This window comes from Canis lupus, chromosome X (genome assembly GCF_003254725.2).
Source record: "Canis lupus dingo isolate Sandy chromosome X, ASM325472v2, whole genome shotgun sequence".
NCBI classification, from domain to species: domain Eukaryota; kingdom Metazoa; phylum Chordata; class Mammalia; order Carnivora; family Canidae; genus Canis; species Canis lupus.
Genome location: NC_064281.1, coordinates 105,524,149 through 105,551,266, shown reverse-complemented (window position 1 = coordinate 105,551,266; position 27,118 = coordinate 105,524,149). Strand labels below are relative to the sequence as shown.

The 27,118-nt window shown below is 38.4% G+C and overlaps 1 protein-coding gene across 5 annotated transcripts in view; it reads right to left on the bottom strand.

Annotated features, from left to right (window-relative positions):
* Nucleotides 1-26,890, bottom strand: part of PHF6 (PHD finger protein 6) — a 50,967-nt gene extending 24,077 nt beyond the window's left edge. For 3 of the 5 annotated variants that reach the window (XM_025431188.3, XM_035712382.2, XM_049107789.1), the window contains exons 1-5: nucleotides 26,751-26,890; nucleotides 22,635-22,818; nucleotides 22,306-22,407; nucleotides 8,026-8,159; nucleotides 7,705-7,748 (exon numbers count right to left, since the gene is read on the bottom strand). In XM_025431188.3, coding sequence (XP_025286973.1) covers nucleotides 7,705-7,748; nucleotides 8,026-8,159; nucleotides 22,306-22,407; nucleotides 22,635-22,772 — 418 coding nt within the window. In that variant the 5' untranslated portion in view covers nucleotides 22,773-22,818; nucleotides 26,751-26,890. The remainder of the gene's footprint in view (nucleotides 1-7,704; nucleotides 7,749-8,025; nucleotides 8,160-22,305; nucleotides 22,408-22,634; nucleotides 22,819-26,750) is intronic. The other 2 variants (XM_025431191.3, XM_049107790.1) reach the window with 1 other exon arrangement.
* Between the last annotated feature and the right edge of the window lie 228 nt (nucleotides 26,891-27,118).

Below are 27,118 nucleotides of genomic sequence, written 5' to 3'. Positions count from 1 at the left end.
GCTCAGCGGTTTAGCACCTGCCTTCAGCCCAGGGTGTGATCCTAGAGACCCGGGATCGAGTTCTGCGTTAGGCTCCCTGCATGGACCCTGCTTCCACCTCTGCCTGCATCTCTGCTTCTCTCTCTCTCTCTCTCTGTGTCTCTCATGAATAAATAAATAAAATCCTTAAAAAAAATAAAGTGGTAATACCCAGGATGCCTGGGTAGCTCAGTGGTTGAGTGTCTGCCTTTGACTCAGGTCGTGACCCCAGGGTTCTGGGATGGAGCCCCACATCCAGGTCCCTACAAGGAGCCTGCTTCTCCCTCTGCCTATGTCTATGCCTCTCTCTGTGTCTCTCATGAAGAAATAAAATCTTTAAAAAAATAAAGTGGTAATACCCATTGTCCTGAAAATACACAATTTCCAGTGCTCCTGAAATTTAGAAAAAGGATAGTTTTACATAGGCTCATGTCTGCAGAGAAATGCTCTGGAAGTATACTTAGGAAACCAACAGTGGTGGTTGCTTTTAGCAAAGCGGTTTGGAAACAGATATAAGGGTAAGGGTGGGACGAAAGCTCGCTAAAGATGTGTACTCTTTCGTATTGCTGATGTTTGTACAATGTTTATATACCTCTTCAAACAAATGAATGCAATCCAAAACCAAAGCCTTAATCTTATATTCACAGCTGCAATTCCTAAAACTGCAGGCTGATGAGGCAAGTGACGAAACAAGGCTGTGTTCCTTCAGGTAAAACGGATCATTCCTAACCTTTATGAGCACAGCTCCTAAGTGCCTAGGTCACCTCGGAAAGGCCAAGCCCCTCCCTATTACCCAATTGCCACGATAAGGCACAGGAGTGACTGACTTACCGAGACACCAAGTCTCATCCTCCTCGTATGGCCAAGCCCAATATGTTCCTTTATCAATTCTCTTCTTCCTGATCAGTATCTTTCTCATCTTCTCCCTTCCTGGCTTAAGCTCCATTGCCTTTCCTCCCCCAAAGTCTCACATCGGTTAACCATATGAAGTAGAAAGGACTCCTGAACAGAAAGTCTTAAGACTGCCACCTACTAGGTCTTAAAACTTGGTAAAGTTAGTTAACACTCATGAGGCAAAGTCTCCTGATGTAACAAATGGAACTAATGATAACACCTTCCTGAAAAGGATGCCTCAAGAAACTGTGAAAAATGCCTTGTAAACTATAAAATTTTATTCAACTGTTAGTTATTACTCTTGTCATACCTTGTGTAGACTGTGAACTCTTTGTCAAGAGGCTTATTTTCTAAATTACCCAATGCCCCCACACCCAGGAGGCACTCAATAAATGTGTATTGGAATTATTTTGAAAACAAAAGCAAAATGACAAGCATTATGATTACGGTAAGCATCACCACCTCTGCTTTGCATCTTTAGGGCTGAAACAAAAGGAAGACTGGAGGTTACTTGCCCTGCCTTCTCCAATGGAAACTCAATGTGCATGTGCTCTGCATAAACCGCTTTTTTGGCAAAGGTAGGAGATAAATGATTTTGTGCATATTCATATGCATATGCACATATAAACATGCAGCATACATCAAAAATATTAATACTTATTAAGTGTGCTAAAATGAAATGGATCTGGAATTTCATTCAAAATAATCCAGATGGACGAAGTAGGTAAGGGGTGTAGATGAAACGAGACTGGCCACAAGCTGATTGATGATGGCTAAAGCTAGGTGATGGGGCTTTTTTTCAAACATACTTTTGTGTATGTCTGATACTTCGATAATGAGTTTGTAAAGTATGCTAAATGAAAGATGAGGGTAAATAGTGCCTAGCACAGCACTTTGCACATAAGTAGTCAATAAATCTGGTGAATCAAAAAAATATGGAGTAAGTTCTAGCAGAGGGCACAATGTGAATATGTTACTAAAATTTTCTAAGTTAAATCACAAATACAATTTAAATTCTATTATCTTCCAAGGAAGAGCACACGAATGTAGTATTTACTGAGCACTTTACTATGTGCCAGAAACACTGCTAAGACCCTTAAGCACATTATTTCATTTAATCCTTACAATAATTCTACAAGGTAGGTTTTTTTCCTAAATCCCCATTTTACAAATACTGTATCTAAGGCTCCAGGAGATACTAAATAACTTGCCCGAGACCACGTGGCTAGTAAGTGGCAGAAATGAGATTCAAATATAGATCTGGGGATCCCTGGGTGGCACAGTGGTTTAGCGCCTGCCTTTGGCCCAGGGCGCGATCCTGGAGACCCGGGATCGAATCCCACGTCGGGCTCCCGGTGCATGGAGCCTGCTTCTCCCTCTGCCTGTGTCTCTGCCTCTCGTCTCTGCCTCTCTCTCTCTCTCTCTCTCTCGCTCTGTGACTATCATAAATAAAAAAAATAAAAAAAAAAACAAATATAGACCTGATTTCAGAGCCCATATTCAACCAGTATACACGACTGCCTTTCTGGTACTTCATAAAGCTATTCAGTGTTACAAAAACTTAAAAGGTTTTTAGAGTCACTGATATCATAGTAAAATCTCCCTAAACTTACATTTGATAAAAGTAATGAAGATTGGAAGGTGCAGTGCATTCTAGAAAAACCAAGGGGAAGAAAATACTAAGGGAATATGAAAGCAGGCAAAGGCTTTGAATCTACATAGATGATAACACACTTTCAACATACTTCTAATATAACTATGGTGACTCTAGTTCTTGAAACACAAATTGAGTCATATGATTTGACAAGCAATCTCTAAAATAAGTTTCCAAACTGTCTGTTAAAGGCAAGCTCTTCCGAGGTTAAGCACAGGAGATTTCTTTATGCTGACTGTCTTTTATGGTCCCTGCAAGTCATTGTGGCATTTATCACTAAGCTACTTCTAAGTAATCTTAGACTTATAAATTCCTTTTTTTTTTTGACTTATAAATTCCTATACATCCTCCACCCAAATGTTAGCACCTTACCACATCGCTTTATCACTCACTCTTTCTTCATTCATTTGTATACTATTTTCTGAAAGGTTTAAGATGCAAATATGATGCCCCTTTATCTCTAAGTAATTCCATGTGTCACCCCTGTATTTCAATCAGTTGGTCACATATCTGTCACTAAATGGTATCTTCCCCCCCCAAAAAAAACCAAGACCCTGTTTTATTAATTCACCTTGCTCTGCTAACACCTGATACAAGAAAAGTCACAGGAGGCAGAAAGGTCACCCCAAAATAAGTGATGCTTTAAATACCATGCTTTGTTTCAAGTCAAAGAAAAGAGATTACAAACATTTCTTGAGCACCCATACCATGCCCATCATCCTGTACTGGGTAGTTTAACAAAAATAATAAGCCACAAGTTTGGCTACTTACAATGTCAAGAACCTAAACTGAGCTGAGCTTATGTTTGTGATCACGACTTAAGAATCTACACATTCTTGCTGCAGATAGCTAACACTCAGCATCTACTCTACTGCTTTCTATCTCATCACAGATGACTTTGCTCCACATAAATTATTAAACAGAAAAGCTTTAACCCCTTAATGAAAAGGATTTTAGAAGAACCACAAGAAAGACGTAATCACAGTTCCTTGTAGGTACTCATTTACTGATGACAAGCTGTCATGTTCAAGTACTTCTACAATACAGAAACTAGCAGTAGTTATAAGCTAGACCTGTATGTTATTACCATTATTTAACATTTTTTAAATATTTCTTTTAAAAAAAAAGGTAAAGAATATACCTATTATCTAAATACATAGGCCGAAGGGGAGAAAAACATAAAGATGCAGGATTTAATTCTGGCTTTTCCTGTCCATTTTTTATGTATAAATTCCTATTAAGACTAGGACGGCACTACACCATTTTAGGTGCTACTGTGGCTACTGACTACCATACTGGACGATTCAAATACAGAACACTTCCACTGTCACCGTACTTTCTACTAGACTGCCTTATTGAACCATTAAGTCTGTATCCCCCTGTAAAAAACACTGCACCTAAAGTACACGTCACTCAGCTAAATGACTGCTTCTCAAACTTTAATGTGCAAAAAAACCACCTGGGATCTTGCTAAAGTGGTGATTCCTATTTAGTAGGTCAGGGTGGGGCTTGAGATTAGGCGTTTCTAACTAACTCCCACTTATCAATTTTGCTGGTACACCAACTATGCTACCTTTCCCCCTTCCATGTTGCTAACAATTACCAACTCCCAATCATTCTATCCCATGAATCAGATTTTCTTTAGCATACAGCTTACAGCTCTTTTTTCCTTCCTCGCCCCTGCCGCATCCTGGGTGATTTCAAGAACACAGGACAACCCAAGCAAGTTCCTTGACCTTCAATGGTATCTTCCACCAACTACCCAATCCCTATAATCACATCTAGACACCTTTACAATCACCTAAAAATGGTTCAGATCACTGAAATCACTATAAATCACGCACACTTTGGTACCACAAAATGATTGCTTCCCCAAGTACTTTCATTCACATTGCTCTTCAACCTTATCAGGACCCCCTGTCTATTAATTCCTTCCTGATTCTTTTTTTCCTGTCTTCACTTCCTTATCTTAGATTTTTTGCCTTGCAAATATCCTGAACTCCCTTTTACCTTTACTTCTTTGTGGAACATACTTGGCAAAAATCCCACTTCTGAACTAACCAACTAACCCTTTTCTCTGTGCTATACACAGGATCCTGAATTGCTAAAGGAAGTCACACAACCTGAGGGTATCACTATATACATTAATGGTTAGCAACCTTAAGTGAGCCCTCTATCCAGTCTGGAAACCTTACGTTTCTCTAGGCAAACTTCCTCTCCCAGTCTTCACAACTATTCTTTCAAAGTTTCTCCTCTCTCCCCCTACATTCTCCTTCAAACAGACCAGTTAGGAACTACCTCTCCCTTTTCCTTCTCTTGTAATAGGGCAATTCTTCTGTTTGCGCACTGAATCTCCCTCCTTCCTGGACCTTTGATCTCTTCTTGCCTATCAGATCCTTTCTCATAAGCATTTATATATCAACCATTCTGCTGCCCTCCCAAAAAAAGGCCAACTAAATGAAAGAAGCCAATCTGAAAAGGCTACATATGGTATGATTCCAACTATATGACCTTCTGGAAAAGGCAAAACTATGGAAACAGCAAAGATTCTCAAATTTAATATTTCAAAATTATTACATCAAACTCACATGAACAGACTGAATTATGGAGTATTTACCATTTTAAGTTTTAGCAAACTAGGTTATTGAGCCACTGATGGCAAATGAATAAGACATTGCCATCCACAGTTATCAATGCCTTTTTGCTGCACAGACCACTGCCGTAAAATTCTCAAAGGTAGTTCCTGAAATACAACCCTATAAACCCCAACCATAAATTACAATTGTTAAGTAGAACATAGGTTTCCCATTAGAACAATGACATAGGGACGCCTGGGTGACTCAATGGTTGAACATCTGCCTTTGGCTCAGGGTGTGATCCCAGAGTCCCAGGATCAAGTCCCACATCAGGCTTCCTGCATGGAGCCTGGTTCTCCTTCTGCTATGTCTTTGCCTCTTGCTCTCTCTCTCTCTCATGAATAAATAAACAAAATCTTTAAAAAAAAAAACAAATAATTGAAGTTGTTTCTGACAAAGCAATCGATATCAAATAAATTTAAGCTAGATAAGTGATAAAAGCCAAAATTCAATAAATACAACTCTGTAGTGCCTTTAAATTGTAAAATTATGCTTCCAGTTCTACAATATGAGGATAAACACATTACATAATATCAATGAGACAGGGGTCCTAAAGTGCTCCAGAAGTATACACTGAACCCCAAATTCAAAATAACTGGATCACAAATTTGAATTGCAGCAATCCTGCCAGTTACATTTAAAAAGTCATCTGAGGGGCACCTGAGTGGCTCAGTCAGTTAAGCATCTGCCTTCAGCTCAGGTCATAATCTCAGGGTCCTGGGATCAAGTCGCAAGTCAGGCTCCCTGCTCAGGAGCCTGCTTCTCCCTTTCCCCCGCTGCTTCTCTCTCTCTCTCTCTCACACACACACACACACACACACACACACATACACATACACACACAAATAAACAAAATCTTTAAAAAATAAATAAAAAGTAAAAAAGTAATCTGAAAAGTATTATTTTCAATCTTTCTCAAAGCAAAAAGGTGGTCAAAATTATTCTGCTTTATGCAGTCTGCAGTGACTTTTCTCTACCACTAGATGGTACTATCAGCTTCAGAAATGTAAGGAATAAAAGGGGAGCCTTCTACATTAATCCTTGCCATCCTCAACTATCCTCCTGCCCCAGTGTATCTTATACTTGTATTCATCAGATCCTAGCTTCTAACCCTTGGTTTTACCATACATGTAGTTCACTACAGTCTTCAAGAAAATCAAACACGTTTTTAAAATCTGAAGTAATGAAAGGTGGGCAAGCTTCCTCTTAAACTTTGAAAAGGTTTTTCAATTGAATTCCTGAACTAAATAAATGAGGAAAAAAATAAACAAGGAAAACATTGTAAAGGTTTCTGAGTTGCACTTTATCAGCTCTAAAACATTGTTCTTATTATTTATACAATCTGTTTACTTTAAGGACAAGTTTTGCTGAAGATCATGTATTTAAGCAGCACGACACATATATTTAATTAAATCTAGAGTCTCAAAGTGAAGGATATAGCCATGATCTAAGATATCAAAAAGGGTCACAAACTTTAGTATGCTAACACGATAATTAGGTAAGTCTTTATATAGGAAACTACTTCCTAAATCAAGAGGCTCAAATCATTCTAATTTCTAAGCGACATGTTCTCAGAGGCTAACAAAAAACTAAAAATCTCTAATTTAAATGGAAGGATAGAATGCTCTCAGACTAAATCTAAGCCTTTTAGTGCTAGTGAAGTATCAAAACCATCCATTTGCAGAAGTATACAAAAAGTCAGAATTCAACTTAAGAACTTTCCCATCCCTTTTAAAAAAGACCAAGTACAACTTGGCTAACTATAAACACCCTTAGCCTTGCTTTATAGAAGTTTGAGAAATAAACTATAAAAATTTTTAAAGTTAATATATTTTAAATTTGATGACTTCTTATGAACATGTCTGTATTTTCAAAAAAAAGTACAATGTGAAAATTTAACAGAAAGCCTGGTGATCACAAATGTACCAGTATCTCTAGTTCCCATTTTCTATATCTGACAGTAGTAAGGATCCCAATTACTACCTTTACAATCTGCTAACACTTACATGAACACAGAAACCCAAAATCCCTAGCATCATTTTTTCCTAAAGATAAAATATATTCTCAATGTACTCCTTACAAGAACTTCAGGGGCAAAAATTTTCTCAAAAATCCAGATCTTTTTCACTATGTACATCAGTTTATCCTAACACTTTTCTGGATTCTTTGCAGTGTATTCAATATTGAGATACATCTATGGCAAAAATTCATATAGTAAAATTCACTCAAATTTCTTCTTGATATTAAAAAGTCGCTGCAGGGATCCCTGGGTGGCGCAGTGGTTTGGCGCCTGCCTTTGGCCCAGGGCACGATCCTGGGGACCCAGGATCGAATCCCACGTCGGGCTCCCAGTGCATGGAGCCTGCTTCTCCCTCTGCCTATGTCTCTGCCTCTCTCTCTCTCTCTGTGACTATCATAAATAAATAAATAAATAAATAAATAAATAAATAAATAAATAAATAAATAAATAAATAAAAAATGAAAAGTCACTGCAGGACATACCTTCAGAGTTATGTGCAGTTTTCTTGTGTTTTCTGCAATACACCCTATAAAAAAAATGAAGAAATCAAAAATTATCAAGTCAACAAACTAAACTCGTTTTTCAAATTAAGAAAATGAGCAGTATACTTCACCCCATTCACAAGCCGGATTCCAGAAATCTTATTAAACATCCTATGCCCTTCTCTAACCATTAAATTCCTTACCAAAACACCCTTTACAATGATGATGAAATGCTTCAAAATGGGAAGAACTTTTACAAAAGCCTAAAGAAAGTATGACTGCTTAAAAAAAAAAAGACTTAAAGAGAAGTTAAATAATTACATGTAAATTCCTTGTGAAGGTTTCTCTCGTATTTGAGCTTTATCATGCAATGCACAGTGGTAGTGGTATGTCCTGTGACATGTTTTCACATCACAACCAATTGTTGCTCCAGGACAATGGCACAAAGAACACATCTACAGCAAAACAATAAAATAATTATCATTAGTGGGAGATTGTACTAAGGCCGTGATGTCAGGTTAGAGGCATATCAATCTCTGTCAAGGAAAACAAATTGGGTTATTGAAAAGTTTTGTAACCGATAAATGCTAAGTTATCTTGTTTTCTCACCTAGAAATACTTTGAATCAAGTTCAACCAGGGGTATTTTCCCCCCAGATTAAACAGTGACAAAACTAATGGAATATTATTAATGTCTATTGTTTCACTGTGGTCAAGAGAAAATTTGAAATGTTGCAAATCGGGAATGTAAGCTGGGTATAACTTAGACCTTTCAACAATCCAGATTTTCCTGGAAATGAGTAACTGCGAGAAATGTCTCATACCAGAAAAAATGTTTCCTTCACATTTCCACTTAATGAGAATCTTTGGGAAAAAAATCTCACGTACTATTGGGGGACTTGGTAAAATCATTTTCAAGTGAGGAAAGAAGGATAAAAAGTTAAGGAGACTCTTAAATCTCTCAAGCTCTAAAAATATTTTGTGATGTCAAGTTGATTATGAAAATAGGCTCATCTATTTTAAATTTAATCTGTTACTTACCTCTTATGCATTATGAATTCAGGCACAGAGATAAAAGAATGGACTCTTTAAACATATTTTAATGTATTTACCTTCTGACTTTATTAGATAATTCCTATTGTTTAACTAGCTCATGCTCTCAATTTAGGAAACAGTTCTTTTAAAAAAAGTACATAACAATGACTGTTAGTGGTTTTTATTAACATATCATAGTATATGGTACTAGAATGGACTTTCAGGTACCGAGTGGACTTTTAACAGGTCTATCTCCTAAGCTATAAATGCCATGCCAAAATAAATTCTCTATAAGGTAAATCTTAAAAACTTTGTTTCTTGGTTGCTAGATACCTTGTTTGGAACTGTTCTCATTCCTCTATTAATTTAACATAAAGAATACTTACCATCATAACTTCTGGATTACTTGGCTCCTAAGAAATTTTGGTATACTGAGAACCTGATATAAATTCCAATAAAATTCCTTACGCTTCTCTAAGCAATTCAAACACTCAACCTCTCGTTCAAACTATCATGTAAGAAATACTCCTAAGTCAGAAACATTCTCAATACAGGTACCTCCCAGAAAACATGAGGGCCAGTGGACATGATTAGTACTAGAGAAATACTCCATTTCCTTAAATACAGAAACTTCAAAGTATAACTGTAAAAAGAATTACTGTAACAAATTACCAAGCAGGAAAAGCTGTTAAATACTTTTGGGTGGGCTTATAAATTCTTGAGAAGGTGTAGCATTTCTAAGGTTACTTAATTATTTTATTTTATTTTTTAGCAAATTATATCTTATTATATCTATTATAGAAATGTTGGCAAATGCAAGGGCAAAAAGAAAATTAAAAAAAAAAAAAACTCTCATGCTTTTGGCAAGCAGAGATGCCCTTACAGTATGTTACAGTGTTTATGTGAAAGTGTTTTTCTACGTAATTCTTTACATACTATTTTACAACCTGTTTTTTTTTTAACAAGTCGAACATTATTTCACTTCATCAAGAACTGTACTGCAAGTAGTTCATCTTGAAATTTCATCAAAAATGGGTTTGCACGGGTACATTTTGAAAAAAATTGAATTCAATTAGCAAGCAAAAATGAGAGAGGAGGTAGTTAAAAATACTATACTTGGCTCAACACTGGCAAAAATACAGTGAGATGGGCACTCTCATATCCTGCTGGAAATCACTATGCTCTGAATAGCAGCTTGCCTTATTTATCAAAGAGCTTTTAAAAAGTTCTTATTTCCTGATCCACTAACTTTACTTCTGTTAATCTAGTCTAAAAAAGAGATTCAAATGATTTATATACATATCTTTATTACAAAATTATTTACAATAATCCAAAATGCAAAATCACTCATGGAAAACAACTGAATAATCTTTGAATTCTAGCACACCCATACGTAGGAATATTCTACAGCCACTCTCCAAAGAAAACTTAACGGTATGGGAAAATGTTTATGTAAAATACTAAATAAAGCAGGATACAAAATTATTATGTTAATTATGATCACAATTATGATTATAACATAAATTCTTTGAAAACTGGGGGGGAGGGAGGGACACCTGGGTGGCTCAGCAGTTGAGCGTCTGCCTTCAGCTCAGGGCGTGATCCTGGGGTCCGGGGATAGAGTCCTGCATCGAGGATCCTGCTTCTCCCTCTGCCTATGTCTCTCTCTCTCTCTCTCTCTCTGTCTCTCACGAATAAATAAATATTTTAAAATAAATTAATAAATAAGAAAAGGGGGGAGAGTAGATATAGCAAAATGCTGAGGGGTTATTTTCTTTACAATTTCCTGTGTTTTCTGATTTTTCTACAATGGACAAAAGTACTTTCACATACAAAAAAATATTTGGGGGGAACACGCTAGCAAATGCTTTTAATACCATCTATTAGTTGAGAATAAGAAGGAAATCAAATGTCCAAAACATATCAAAATTTGTTTTTGCTGGTTCTCAGTTTAAATCTGCCCAAAATATTATGAGTTAACTACAGCACTTTAGGACAGGTAAAATTTTTAAGTGAGAAAAAGCTCATTCTCACTTTTGTCAGTTCCTCTCAAGGGTGAAAGGAAGAAGATATACCAATAAAAATGATTTCAAAGAGTAGAAAATTCTTTTCAAGGTTAGCAGTAGGAATTTTTCTCAATTAGAATTTACTGGATCTATTTTAAGCAGCATTCATATAAAAGCCGAAATACCCACTTGTATATGAAATTCTGGCAAGATGCTAACAAAATAGCAAAGATTATCTATAATAAAACTAAATATAAAATTTACACATGCTTATGTACCTATGAACACAAAATGGAAACAGAACTGTTATCTTGAAGTCTACTACACTATATGCCCCAACCCCTAAATGACTATTTTTTCCCTGAACTCCTATGGGACTTAAGACACAGTATTCATTTTGGCTCTTACCATTTTACTTCCTTGTACAGCTAATTATATTTATAAATGTATAGATTTTATCCATCAATTGTTTCTAGACTGACTTTTTTGGAAGACTGACACTGTGCTTTACAAAGTAGTGTTCGATATATGTGTTGACTTTAAGCTTACGGTTATTGAATATTTCAATATCTTCCAGTATATTTTTTCTGATTTGTGTTTCTATTATCTGCAGATTTAACATAATAATCTTCAAGCATATCTACAAATTTAAACAGTCTGATCTAGAATTTGGAAAGGTAAAAGTGAGAACACAATCCAGTGGAAGGGGCACAGAATGAACAGAGGCAAGAATATTTGGGAGGAAAAGATTTAGCCCTGTGAGATACCAAGTTGAGAATCAAGAGAGAAAAAGAACAATTAAAGAAGTTGGGAAACCAGATAGGTGGCTGATTAACGTTAAAAAATTTTTTTTAAATTATGGAAAATAAAACAAAGACTACCTTTCTTAAAAAAAGTGGAGTGATAGGAAAATGGGATCCCCAACACAGCAAGGCAGCAGTTGGTTGGTCCCAGGTAATGTTATCCCGTTATTTCTCTTTACATAAAACATTTGCCCTCAAATTTGTTATGGGCCTTACTGGGCTCTTAGCAGGACTGTCAGCTGCCATTTAACATCAAGTTTGCACTACCCATGACTCTTGAACGTGGGGAAAATGAAAGTTAACCTGACAGGAACATGGTGAACTAACTGTGGACCTTTTCCCCCTGCAAAACTGTCTGTCCCATGCATCAAATATTCTGAGGGCTAATTTCCTGCCCCTGATAAAAGTATAAATGTCAATTGTCAGCTAATCCTGTTCATACTCTGACTTCAAGATCTTTAAGTAGAGGTGAAAAATTTTTGATAATGATTTTTCTTTTACTTTTTCTCCCCTCTTCAGGTTGCTACCCAGTAGACCTAGTAAGCCTCAAAACTCAATTCACCTTTTCTGAAATGGGGAGACTAGAAAAAAGACCCACCCTATTACAGATGTTTGCACCTCATCTTTATAGTATGGCTAGAAGTGATAGTATCCTTAATTTTTTTTTAGTAAAAAAAAAATATTTAGGATGTATGGCAAGGTGTTTTAATAATAGCAAAATGATTACTACAGTTGAGCTACTTAGCACAACCAACTCTTCATTCAGTTATCAGTTTTGTGTGTGTGGTAAAAGCCCCGGAAATCTATTCTCAACAAATTTCCAGTATACAATATAGTGTTATTAATTATAGTCATTGGGCCAAACATCAGGCCTCTAAACTTCACTACACAATTACAACTTTGTACCCTTTAAGCAACATCTCCCTACCTTCCCTGCTTGTGGTAACCACCATTCTAAAATCTGTGAAGCTATCCCATATTAACGTTAAGCTGTACCCAAAGAACCAAGTCTCAAGGAGCTGACCCACTGACTAAAGAGGAACCAAGTCACACATGAGAGCTAACAAAGGGAACCGAAAGGACTATGACTTAGCTAAAGTCCTGCGGGAGCCAGAGGCAGGGATGTACCGACTCCTCAGGCAACTGAACCAGGCCGGGGCTGAAATTCAGTTTGTAAAAGGAAGAAGTCCTAAGGAATAAAAGGAGAAATACTGATTTCTCAGTAGCTGTGGGCAAAACTCAGGGACAGTTCAACCAAGACCATGAGACACAAAGTAAAACTAAAATGAGATCACCAACTTCTAAGATGGGCAGAAAGGGATGGCTTTGGGGGGGGGAAGGGAAAGCTGGAATCCGATGGCTAGAGAGAGCCACAGGGATCCAAGGGGCAAAGGGCTTGCTAAGACAGCCTTGCCCAGCCAACTGCTGCATATTGAGTGTGCCTCAGTGACTGACTGACCACCACTGTATAGATATAAATCCTCACGGCCAAGTAGTTACTACTCTCAAGACATCTGCTCCAAGAAAAGGGCTATAAATGTATGAGAATGCAAAAGAGGCTCCAAAATGAGACCATATTCTTGGTCTGTAGGTGAAGGAAACAGGCCCAAAGCACTTGAGTTGGAAACAGGGTACCTAGGCTATCTGCACAGGAGACAGGATAAAGTAAAGGCAGTTCACCTTACACTGGTGTCTATTGTTTTTAATACCAGATAACATCACCTCCAGGAAAAACTAGAACTCGGGATGAGGCAGTTGGGGTAAGTTTTCAGAGCTGCCCCAAAATGCTCCTCAACAACTGATTTATAGGAATACTTCACATATCCAACATCGTTAGAAAGCAAAGAGTGACCTCTGAATTATCTGCTTAAGTGACAGCTGTCTGATTTACCTGTTAAAAATGCCTAAAAGAAAGGCACCTAGGTGGCTCAGTTGGTTTAGCGACCAACTCTTGATTTCGGCTCCGGTCATGATCTCAGGGGCCTGGGATCAAGCCTGGCATCAGGCTCCCAGCTCAACACAAAGTCTGCTTGAGGCTGGTCTCTCTCCCTCTGCCCCTCCCCCCGCTCTTGCTCACTCTCTCTCTCTCTCTAAAAATAAATAAATAAATCTTTTTAAAAAATTCCTAACAAGAATACCACGGCATGGTAGGGTGGAACATGATTCATGACTGTTTCTGGTTTATGCTATAGCTACAATTTTTTTAAAAAGTTCAGGGCAGCCCGGGTGGCTCAGCAGTTTAGCGCTGCCTTCAGCCCAGGGTGTGATCCTGGAGACCCGGGATCAAGTCCCACATCAGGCTCCCTGCATGGAGCCTGCTCCTCCCTCTGCCTGTGTCTCTGCCTCTCTCTCTCTCTCTCTCTCTCTCTCTCTCTCTGTGTGTGTGTGTGTGTGTGTGTGTGTGTCCCTGATGAATAAATAAATAAAAAATCTTAAAAAAATAAAAAAAGCTCAGCATTTTGAAGAGGGTCTCATTAAAATAAATAAATAACTTAATATATTATTCTGATGACCAAAGTCATCAGAAAAGGACACACTTGATAGGTTAGGAACTTAAATTCCAAGTGCTTCTAAAAACAGGGCCACTGAAAAGTACTTTTTTCCTAGAGTAACAGACTAAACGTAAGCAGTTACTGAACAAATCAGTCCAGAAATCTTTTCAAAACGGAAGGCCATGAACGAAGCAAGCATATCAAGTTCTTACTTAACCTAGTCCCCTGGCCTTGCTCTGAATATCACATTCTCCATACTCATACTTATGAGTCGTCACTGATAGTTTAAATTCTCTATATTATTGTAGCTTTTGAAGGTTTTGTTTGTTTGTTTGTTTTAACCTGAAATATTCAGACAGAGTTTTTCTGAGCTCAGATCTATAGGTTCAGGCTGTTCTCAAGTGTAGGCCTTTCAGACAGAGGGTACTTTATTTTTTTTTTCAAATTTTACTTTTTTTTAAGATTTTATTTATTTATGAGAGACAGAGAGAGAGCAAGAGAGGCAGAGACGCAGGCAGAGGGAAAAGCAGGCTCCATGCAGGGAGCCTGACGTGGGACTCGATCCCAGGACTCCAGGATCATGTCCTAGGCCAAAGGCAGGTGGTAAACCCGCTGAGCCACTCAGGGATCCCCAGAGGGTACTTTAAACTGCCGTGCTGTGTGTTATATACTTAATCAGTGAAGAACTTCATATACACACCAAAACATCCCCCCAAACCAGACACAGATTATTTTACATTACTGGTTTGGGTTCTCCTCCACTGGCACAAATAAATGGGAATTAGTTACATAATGACATAAATTTACAGTATTTCCAATTACAAAGAAGTATTAAATGAAGGCAAAGGAAAAAATTTTATTCAGTAATAGTCAAAGACCTGATTTTCTCCATCATTGGACTTGAAGTTTCTCTTTCGCCTTACATTCATTCTCCTTAACCTCCAAAGCAAAGCAAAATTCATTTTAATATAAATGACAGGTAAAATATCTGCACATATTAAAATTAATCTGCATGCCATAATCTGAGCTTTATTAAAAAAATACACGTTTAGATGAATACATTCGTGATGGATGTACACTTAGTTACACAGATGACAATGAACAGGCCTGTTTGAATATACCTGTTTTTCCACAAAAATACCCTAAGGCAGGGCTCCTGCAAGCCCAATCCAGCCCACCAGCCATTTCTGTAAATTAAGTTTTATTGGAACACAGACATACTTATTTCTTTGTGTATTGTCTGTGATTGCCACTGAAACAATACAGCTGGCAAATCCTTAAATATGTATTATCTGGTCCTGTATGCAAAGTTTGCTGACCCCTCTTCCTAAGGTAATGGTCCATAACAAAAAGCATCTACCAAAAAACCATTTGGGGGGCCACCTGGGTGGCTCAGTCGGTTAAGCATCTGTCTTTGGCTCAGGTCATGATCAGGCCATGATCCTGGGGTCCTGGGAGAGAGCCCCATGTCAGGCTCCCTGCTCAGCAGGGAGACTGCTTCTCCCTCTCCTCCCCTTCCTTGGCTCATGCTGTCTCTCTCACTCTTACACTCTCTCAAATAAATAAATAAAATCTTTTTAAAAAATCACTTGAGAACCCTTTTCAAAAGATACATGCCTGGAATCCCCCGCCCACCCCCACTTCTTATTTCAGTTGGCTAAGGACCACTGCTCTAAGGATTTAGTAGCACCATGGACCACCTGGCATCTTCTGCTTCTCTGTATGCAGTAAGCAGTTGTAGCATCTTATGCACTGTGGGCACTCTGTTTTGCCCTTACTGAACGCTAAATGAGCCATTCGCTCTACTTTAAATAGCACTGGCATTTAATACTTACCTAATACTTTTGCCCACTTCCTCCTCTTGAAACTCTTCCCCCTTTGACTTCTACAGCATCACTTTCCGATTGGAACATATTTCAAACGTCACTTGCTATGAAGCCTTCTGACTTCTAAAACAGAATTAATGATGGTCCTCTATCCCAGCTCTCCTGTGGCATTCTCTACATACTCCCAAGGCTAAACTGTATGTATTCCTGGAAGCACCCATCAAAGTGTCTCACATTGTACTTGGTTCAAAGTAGGCACTAAATTAAGTAACTGATAAATGGACAGAGAGATGAATTCTAGATTCTAGTAGAGGGCCTTAACAAATACCATGCCTAAAGAAACAACCAAAGTAACACCATACTGAGCCAGGGAATGTTGAAGAAACATGCAAACCTTCATGGGTAAGGCATACACACCTCTCCCCATCCTGAACAAATAACCAACCATATTTTTTCCACTAGATTTCTCTCCTTCCTTTTCAAATCACTGGAGCTGCAAACCCCACTAAAGCACTGACTAACCAAAAAAAGAGGAATTTTATGCTATACCATTACTTCTCTGGCCAATTTACACCTCTCCCAGTATTAAGGTTTCACACTATTATCCAACTGAAGCTCTTCTCTCCTTCAAATCCAATAATTAATGAGCACCCACCTATTTATTAGAACACTACTGAGCACAAATGAGACATCAAGTACTGTGCTAAGTGTCTTCCATGCATTATCCCCACTTAATCCTATGCTAGACCAAGAGAAGAGTGTCTACCCTTCCAGATACCAGAAGATAGTGGGGAAGGAAGGCTTGCTTATATCTAACAAATACAATGCATATTATGTGAAAATCTATGAAAGAGGTGAAGTTTGAGCAGAATTCAAAAACAGAACTGATAGGCAGCTAAGATGCAACTAGGATGAGTAATGTCAGTATGTGCACAGCAGTGGGGACAAACAGAGGACGTTTGGGAAACCAAGAGGAGAGAGGATGAAATCAAGAATGGAAGAGGTGGGTTATGACTTCTGAATGGCAGGCTGAGGCCTCTGGGTATGATTTTTTTTTATTTATGATAGTCACAGAGAGAGAGAGAGAGAGAGAGGCAGAGACACAGGCAGAGGGAGAAGCAGGCTCCATGCACCGGGAGCCCGATGTGGGATTCGATCCCGGGTCCCCAGGATCGCGCCCTGGGCCAAAGGCAGGCGCCAAACCGCTGCGCCACCCAGGGATCCCTGGGTATGATTTTGTATACACTAAGGCATCAGTGAAGGTTTGGAGTCAGGGAAGAAGAGATCAAGTAATTACCAGCAGTATATTGGAAGGATGGGGAGAGGAAGACTGGGTATAGGGTAGTATTACAAAAGAAAAGACAATAGAAGACACCCCAGAATTAGAACCAATGTGATACATGTGGAAGAAGGAAGAGTTGAAGGTAAAGGATTCAGAAAGAGAATCAGGGTTCAGGGCAGGGAAGATGATGAATAATGGTTTAGACAGGTTGAGTTTTAAGATGCCCTTGCAGGATATCTATGTACAGCAGACAAATATACTGCCATGATTATATTTCATTCTCCAGTGATTACTGCATATCCCTTTTCTCCTGAAAACTCCTGCTTCAACTATCCTCATCCCCTCCTATCCTAGGTGAAACTCCTGTGTAAGGTTTAAAGACCCTGCCATTATCCCACCCTACTCAACTCGAATCCATTACTACCAGTCTCATTGACCCATTCTGGTACTTAATCTATTTCCTGGACTCATTCTTTACTCCCTTACCAACTTAGGAAGCAGAAACAGGCAAGGCTTCTCCCACACAGAATAAAAAGGTGTTATCTATGAATCATCATATGTGCAGATTCATGGCATGTCCAATATCTAGAATGTCAACTCTCAAAATCAGATACCCCATTTCTCTAGGGTGCCAAGCACTCCACTGGTATTATGTAAAATTGGTCTTTCCATTTTTAGAAGCCACAAAAAGTACCTAAGGATAATAGAGAATCAGAATATGCCTACCTAGGACATATATCTTGGTCCTAAAAACTAACAATGCTATTAATATATATTAAAAGGAGTCTATGTCCTAAATCCAGTAGTATTTTCATATTTGTTTAAAAAACTACTAAGCTCAGGGGCAGCCCTGGTGGCTCAGCGGTTTTAGCGCTGCCTTAGTCCAGGGCGGGATCCTGGAGACCGGGGATCGAGTCCCATGTCGGGCTCCCTGCATGGAGCCTGCTTTTCCCTCTGCCTGTGTCTCTGCCTCTCTCTCTCTCTCTCTCTCTCTCTGTATCTCTCATGAATAAATAAAATCTTAAGAAAAAACTACTAAGCTCAATTATGTTTTATAAAACCTGATTTTGGATTGGGTGGCTTAAAAGGCACTGTATTAAAAACTGGGGTGATTACGAGTTCTAGCTGTGGAGTTCACTGCCCTCAAGTCAAATGGCAGCTCTGCCACTTACTAGTAATAGGAACTTAGGTTACTTCTCTGGGCCTCAGCTTCCTCATCCATAAAGAGAGAATTAATACCTCCCATCTTACATTATGATTGTCAGGATTAAAAGGAATCATGTATTTAAAGTAATTTGCCCACATATTAAGTGTTCAATAAATGTTAGCTATTTCTACTGTTGGGGAAAAAAACAGGAAAAATGTTCAGAGGATTTCTTCAGACATGTGAGTAAAATTTAGTTCAAAAAGGGGAGAGTAAAAAAAAAAGGGGGGGGAGAGTTTAGGAGTGACCTGAGGATAGTCATCAAGTATATGAAAGATTTTCCATTTTTAGTAAAGAAAAAACCCAAATACTTCCTTTAATGGAAGGAGAGAGACCTAGAATAAATGGCTTAAATTAAGTGAGATAATTAAATTATAAAGAAGGATGAATTTCTCAATTCTGAAGAATGTCATAGAATTATGGTCATGATTCAAGTTGCTTTGATAGAATCACAGCCTCTTGATATATTTAAGAATAGTGGAGATGAAAATCTTATGTTGGGTGGCTTGGAAGCAGTCTTGCATATAGGGATTGAGGACTAAATGGCCTTCTGAACTCCTGTTCTCAGACTGATATATCTGACACAGTTACCAATTTCAACAGTAACTATCAGATGTAGGTACTCTTAATGACTTCACCACCTAGTTTCATCCAGAAAGAGTATGTTCTTCAAATGTACTCCTCTCAAGTATCTCCTTAAAGAAAATGAAAACGGTGTCAATGATTCATAATTTTACTTGGAAACTTGCATTTCTTGGCTAGATGGCTGAAGAATTAAGAGTAGATGGTACAGATGTGATGTCTCCTTATGGCTGCAATAGAAACTGGAAACCATTCTGGAAAAACATGTATCGGTCTTAACTGCCAATATAGAGACTCAAATGATAAAATCCTCAGTACTCTGGCAAATTCTTCCTGGTCCATCCTGGTGCCCAAAGGTAACACAAAAGAGATGGATCTGTCTGTACAGGCTGGCTTTCCTCCCCTGATTTTTGTGACTGACATAAAAAACACTCAGAAAACTCCCTGTGGCAGCAAGAACACAGAAACCACATACCTGTACTTCCTGTTGTGACTGCCCACTCTCTCAAGACTCTGACCCATCTGGTCACCTAAACACTTTCACCACAAGCCCCAGCCTCTTCTCTCTTTACTTTTCCTTGGGGCAAGAGAGCACCTATCTTAAGCCAACACCAGGTATAGGCTGAAACGGGACTTGAAAGCACCCGGGGACCAGCATTCCTGTTTACTTTCAATGGGTATTCATGACTTTTCACCCAGAAATCAAAGTTAAACATATGAATGTTACTCTAGTCCTATCCCCTATGTAACTTATTTAAATTCTGGCATTTGGGAGAAGGAAAAGGAACAAAACTATGTACCTAGGCTTAAAAGTTCTTTCCTTTTGCCCTATTCCTTATACTAGATGCCCACAGCTTCAAAACATCTTTGTAAACACCTTTCCTAAGGTAACTCTTTCTATGTTTGATTTTAGTCATGGAACATCGCTGTTCAGTAAGCAGTGATACAGCATTATCTGTTTACCACTGGTGAAAAGACAAATAAGTTAACGACCTGTCTAAAGTTACATAATGTGTCAGTGGCAGAGTTATTAAAAATACAAGCCTCATGACTTTCCCAGTGCAGCATGCTTTTCATTAGTCTACAATGACATTAGCAGGATATTATTTATAAACAATAACTACACGGGTGGCTACCATTTATCAAGTCCTAACCACGTGCCAGGCACCATGCTAAGTCTTGTATAGTCTTTTAAATCTCACAATATCCCTATGAGATAAGAACTGTCAGTATCTCCTTCTGGCAGGTGAGGAAAATGTGGTACAGAGAAGTAGATAACTTGCCCAGGGTCACTCAGCTAGTCAGTGACAGAGCTAGGACTCAAATCCAAGTCTGTTACTATAGCTTGTGGTCTTACCCTCCAATGTCCTTCCACTCCCCAGATCAAAGGATAAATTCAATTCTTTATAACTCACTACACTTCGGAAAAAAATCAACTCACTATACTATACCATTAAAAATTAATCAAAACCATTTATATTAGTAAAACTTGTACAAAGTTCTGATGCTCTCTCCACAAACAAGTCCAAATAAATGAAGTCACCACTGGATTTAGCAATGCTGCCAGATGTGTACTGCTGCTGCATGTAAAACTAGGCACTGCATTTGTTAATAATAAGTAACATTAGGGATCAAAACTGCTCCCGTTGTGACTAGAGCAGCCATTCCAGGTGACAAAAATGCTAACAAGTCAAGATGCAGAAGCTTTTCCCAGGCCTATTCATGATGCCAAGGAATAAATAATGGGGCAATAAGGTTTACAGTACAACCACTTTCAGGTAAATAGTATTCTTTCTTTACATCTGAATTTGTTTTTAAGGATTAGGAAATAAAAACGTACTGCTCTGGTTCTCGAAAATCAGCAAGCCATAAAAACATGAAGAAATCTGAAACCATCAAATAAAAATCACATTTAAAAAAGCTGAAGCACAGTGCCTGGGTGGCTCAGTGGTTGAGCATCCTCCTTTGGCTCAGGTCGTGATCCTGGAGTCCTGGGATCGAGTCCCACGTTGGGCTCCCCACAGGGAGCCTGCTTCTCTCCCTCTGCCTATATCTCTGCCTGTGTGTCTCTCATGAATAAATAAATAAAATCTTAAAAAAAACCCTGAAGCATTCTATTACTATTACCACTTTGGGGAGCGGGGGAAAAGAGACTTTCAGTTAGGGTCTTGCCACCACAAAAACCGACTGGCCTCTGGGTCCCCATTCGTGTCAATACTGATGTAAGGGTTTTACACTATTTATCCTAAAGCAAGTCTCAAATCCTTGAACTTCTTCATGTTGCTTTTCTTTCTAATACTACAAGACTGACAACTTTTTTTTTAAGATTTTATTTATACACTCATGAGAGACACAGAGAGAGAGAGAGAGAGAGAGAGAGAGAGAGTCAGAGACACAGGCAGAGGGAGAAGCAGGCTCCATGCAGGGAGCCCAACATGGGACTCGATCCTGGGTCTCCAGGATCACGACCTGGGCTGAAGGTGGCGCTAAACCGCTAAGCCACGGGGGCTGCCCAAGACTGACAACTTTCAAAAAATAGATTATTTCTGATCATCAAAATGACAGTTCCTACCTCTGCTCATCAGATTCTTCATGAGATATGAGATTATTCAGTGCCCAAGAACATAGATGCACATTCTGCCAAACCCATCTTTAAAATAATGGAGCACCTGATACTGAAGCTACTGAAGGCACATTTGCAGATGTAATTTTAATAAAGGGCTCAAAGGAGAAAAATAATAACCAAATAAAGAGAAGTTGTTTCATTGTAAACCATAATGGATCATAAATACCAACTGAAACAACGTTACTTTTCCAACAGAGCAATATAGTATCCTGCCAATCTGGCTACTGGTGAAAGACAACTATAGAAACATTCAGTGTAGCATAGCTTTAGAAATCTGTCAAAAGTCACAAAATTATAAATGCTGTGTTATATGGCTGAACCACAGTAAAATACAGCAAGTGCTAACATTCTCCTGCTGAAAGGGTACTGTCATCTTCATTTATGATGACCACAATTCCTTTATAATAGAAGATGAGAAGACATCCAAATTATGAAAATTCAGTTGAAGACTTCAACACATGATATATTCAAATTAAGCAAACTGCTTGTTTTCTGAGTTAACAGAGCCTCCAAGAAGATTTGTAATCTTTTTGAAAAGAAAAAAAAATGGAATAATATATTTATTCACTCCTTTTTTTTGAGTGGTAAATAAGTTAAGCCCAACCTTGGAATTTCTGGATGGGGGCGGGGAAGATTGCAATTTAAAATCATAATGTTAATAATGCAATACACTGCAAACTAAGCAATTTCCTCCTTAGTGAGCTTAAAATAAGTTTTATTCTCAAGAGGCAGAAATACCAACTTACCAGCTTCGTGCCTCTTTTAATTTCCTTTTGGACATCTTCAATAGAAAATCCACCAAGACTTTCGTTATCAGAGTGTGATGATACCAAAGCAGATGAAAAGAGCTATAAATTACATTTAGAAAAAATTAAGGTTCACATTTAAAGAAATTGCAGTGCAACAGTGAAAAAGATGTTAACTTTACAAGGAAAATTTCTAGCAAAAATGGCATAGCATTAGTAAGAAACTATTTCTTTAAAAATTTAACTGAGTTTTTCGTATTCAGGAATATTCATTGTTGGGGTTCTCATGGTTTCAGGTGTCTCAGTTGCCGGTTGCCGGCCTTACTTACCATGCACTTATGGTGTGCTGCCACCTTCTGGTTTTCAGATATTAGTAATTGTCCACATTCCTTGTCTCTATTTGACTTACAAAAGCCACATTTGCGCTGTCTTGTAGGCCCTTTTTTCTGTTCAACTGAGCTTGACATGATTTTTAAATTGCTTTTAGAATGCCACTTTTAGCCTCAAGAAATGCTACAGAGAATAAGAAGGGCAACAAAATGGTTAATTTCACTTTAATACTCGTTTGCACAGTCATGTAAGTTGTTTAATATTTAACCTAAGTTTTAACATATGCATTTTAAATGGCTATTTAGTATAGACAAATTAATATCAAAACCTACAATGCCTCTGTAACGAAAAAAATGAACATATGTATAAAGACAAGTTAATGAAATAATTCAGGAAAATCAAGCTGCTTCCAAATTAGGGGAATGTGAAATAATTAAAACAATTTCTGTGTGGATAAATAAAAAATGTACAATGTGTGATATTAAAACAATCATCTGCTGACATTAATTAATATAAAATATTTTTCATGTATAGTTAGATGCCACTTCAAGGAGACCAAGAATTATGTATCTAAGAGCAGAGCAGAAACTTTTAAGGACACAATATTCAGAGTGAACAGAATTCTAAAATTGCACAATTCCTTAAGTTCACATACTGATAAACCAACAAAAGACAAATGGATGCATTTAACCATGACTTAGGAACACTTATCTTTAAAATCTGAATTATTTTCAAGTTTTAAAAAATCATGTATACATCTTTAACAAATTTTTGCTATTGTATTCCTTTTTAAAGAAAAAAATTAAGCTTATAACACTCTATTCAAAAAAGCATACTTTAGTAACTACTATTTATTTTTAAATCCTGTATTATCTGACTCTGAGGCTTACTCCAGAAGCCTGCTTATTAAATTAAAGTTACAAACTGACAGTGGTGTTCTAAATGTAGTAACTTCCACATTAAATCTGCAATATTGTATAAAAGGAAAGAAAAATTTTCTGAATGACTCTTCAGTCTAGTCAAATTATAGTTATAGGTAGTAGAGTTGAACAAAAAAAGGGAAGAAAAGTTCTAACAGAGAAGGTTTCAGATTTAGATCATCAATTTCAACATGGATTCTTCAGAATAATCTAAACAAGTGTAAAATCAGTTATGTGATTTGTGTAGTTTTCCCAAATGAACCAAACTAAGTGGTGCACGATTCAAGTTGCTACAACACACATCACAATCAATAACATCTCCAATTTTGGTCTCAAAATGTACTAAAATTCTTTTTCCTTTCTCTATACACTTGAATACTTGCATGATACTATGTTAAAACTGGACTCACTCACACTACATTGTAGCTTTCTGAGAAGCACTTATTCTCCAACAAGAACAGTAGCAGCTGGATGCCAGCAAGGTGGTAGCTGTAAACCATTCAGGGCTATATAATATAAAAATGCAGACACTTGTTCAAAATTTAACGTGAAGCCACATATAAACAGGTCTTGTTTATCAATGTATACCTAGAGTTGTTTTTTTTTTAAACAAAACTTCAAAGGCCTTGGCAGTCTTTGCGTTGATGTATTTAACAAACTCTTAATGCTATCTACCATTTTAAATACCTCAGTCTTCCAAACAGCATCGGATACTTTACAACAGTACTGTATTCATAGCACTGGCTATAAACCATGAAACTGATTGAAAACAGGCAGCAAATACTTTTAGGATTAAAGAAAAAAAGACATAACAGAGAAACAAAAGAAACAAAAGGGGAAGTGTGTTTGCACAGGCAAATATGTATTCAGTTGCTTTATCAAGAATATAGCTGCCAAAATCTTTAGAATCAACCATGCAAAACACCAAAATTCACAAATAGCACCAAAATTTGCTATGTGAGTTCTAAATTGGCTTTCTTTACTACTATGCAATGAATAGCAGGCACTCTGAAACCAGTGTAATGTATTCAGCATTTCTCTCGGTCATCCTTCACCAGCTCAAAGGATGGCACATTATGAATCTAATCTGTATAGACATCTTTAATGTGCAATTTCTGTATAATCCTAGCATAGGCTATAAACCTGGTTTAAGATTTTTAAAAAGTCCTAAAGTAGTAAAGCACTTTTTATTCTTGAAATTAATTCTGAAAATGGTGTCCCTCAAATTCTATCCATATTGCATTCTGACTCTTTGAATTCATAAGCAGGTAAATTTCTCATCCTAATTTTGAGAATTTCCTTTTCAAGATATCAAAGACCCAAAAATCTAAGAGAGAAAATAGGTATGTTTTATTTTGCATTCAAAAATATTCTAGTGCTCTAATCAGTTTAAATTGGCAAAGTGAACAGAAACACAAAAAAGTGCACCAAATCAATTAAAAACTTTCCCCAATGTGCAATGACTAAATGGATTTTTCCATTAAAATTCAAATAATGCATCTGTGCATATCTTGCTAATTTTTTACAGCCTCCTTGTAAAACATGAAGTGGGGAACATCATGGAAACAATGACTCCTAACAAAAATCTCTTTATCATAAAAATACAGATTTTTATCTAATGCTGTCTCATTTGTGGTCTCCAGTTAAGGAGAATAAGGGCATTCCAAGGACCAATATTAAAGGGTTCATAATGATCCACACAGCTATATGGTCTTTTAATTTCAGTCTAAAGGGCCTTTCAGCGCATGCAGAGATCAAACTTTGATGCTTTCGTCCAACAATGAAACCCTTTCCTTAAAAGAAACAGAACAGTATGGGCAATGTTATAAAGCAGAAATTCAAAAAAAATGATAGCAGCGTGAAAAACATAATTTAAATGTCTGGCAAAATATAAAAGCTCAATTTGTTAGGCTGAAACAATCAAGGCGTTCCTGATTTTACAAGATGCTGTAAAGCACCAAGGTAGAAATAACCTGAAACATCAAGGAGAGTATTCAAGAACCAAGTCGAGAGCTCATTCAATGTCTGGTATCTGAAAGACCATTTTCACAGAAAAACAAAACAAAACAAAACAAAAACTGCAGTTCCGGAAGATCTAACCATTCCGTACGCAATCAAGCTGAAATACACAGTTCAAAATATATAAACGCGATCCCCAAAGAAGCAGTATTTCTGTCAGGAAAGTTACAGTGAAGAGAAATAAACGAATAAGAGATGAACCGGAAGGGCACCTGAATTTGGTTGCACGATATTATTACATGCTTCGCACTGCTTTTTGCGGTTATTCAAAAGGAAACTGAAGGAATTTTCCAGTTGTTTCAAACCCAAGGGTAAGAAAGAATTTGAACTGTATGAATAAGACCTGCTATTACGTAGTAAGCCGGTGAAAAAAAAAAAAAAAAGGTCCTTCAAAAATAAAGGATTTTTCAACTTCCACGCAGGATATCGAAACGAACAAATTTCAAAAGAATGCCGTGCGGTTCGTCCATATAATAAAGGATGGTACACATAACGTACCGGATCCTTTCCCCGTTATTTATTCCTCAATACACACTAGACTCCAAGACCTCCCTCTAATCAAGCGCTAGATAAAGTCGCAAAACTATCTTCCTCTAAAACACTTTAGCAGGTCCTTTCGGTCGGTCGTCAAGTCAGGGTCCCCTAATCGTCCTTCTCCAATCCTCCCGAATCCAGGAAGATATCCCACCACTTTCTTTAATCGTCCTTCCCCAGGAGTTCGCCCTGAAAGTCTTCGTTTCAGATCTCAGTTTCGCCCCTGATTTCCCCCACCCCAGAGTTTTTCCTCATTCCGTAAAGCTAACCCTCCTGCCACCCTAACCATTCTTCCTCTTACGCTTCCCAAACTGGGAGTCTCCCTCCTTCCCAAATATGTCCTAAGCGATGGCAAAGACTAAAAATTCCCAGTATTTTTTCCTCCCTAAATGCTGCGCCCCCTCCCCCGAAGTCCAGGCTTAAGCCTAATCTCTCCCCCCGCTCCCTCAAAGCACTTTTCTCAGCAGCCTCTTTGCCAGGCGCCTTCAACGAGCGGCGCTTCTGGGGTCCTTGACAATAAAGCGAGACCACCAAGAGTCCCCCTTAACAACGGGCAGGGGCGGCGGCCTGGCCACCGCCATCCTCCTTGTCTTCTCCCGCCGGGCAGAGAATGGGGGGCCCCAAGCTACCGTGGGGACTCACCGGCGGGGCCCAGAGGCGAATGGCAGCGGTGAAGCGCCAATGAGGGGAAAGAGAAAGAAGTCGGTGTCGGTTCTCCGGCAGCGCCTGGGAGCGGGGCTCTGTCGCCGGAGGTTGTTTCCTTTCATTCGAGGAGAGACGGGCTCGCGGAGCGCCCTTACGTCGCCCCCCTCGCACGCAACGACTCCACACAGCGTTAATACGTCCCGAGCGCGCCGCGCGCCCCCATTGGCGGCCCGACCGGGGCAACTGAAGCCGCAGAGCCACGGCGCATGTGCGGAGGCCACCCCTTGAACGGATCGGGGCGGCAAGCTCCGCCTCCTGCTCGCGCGCGTACCTTCTATTCTCCGGTCCGCGGCTCAGCCAAGTGT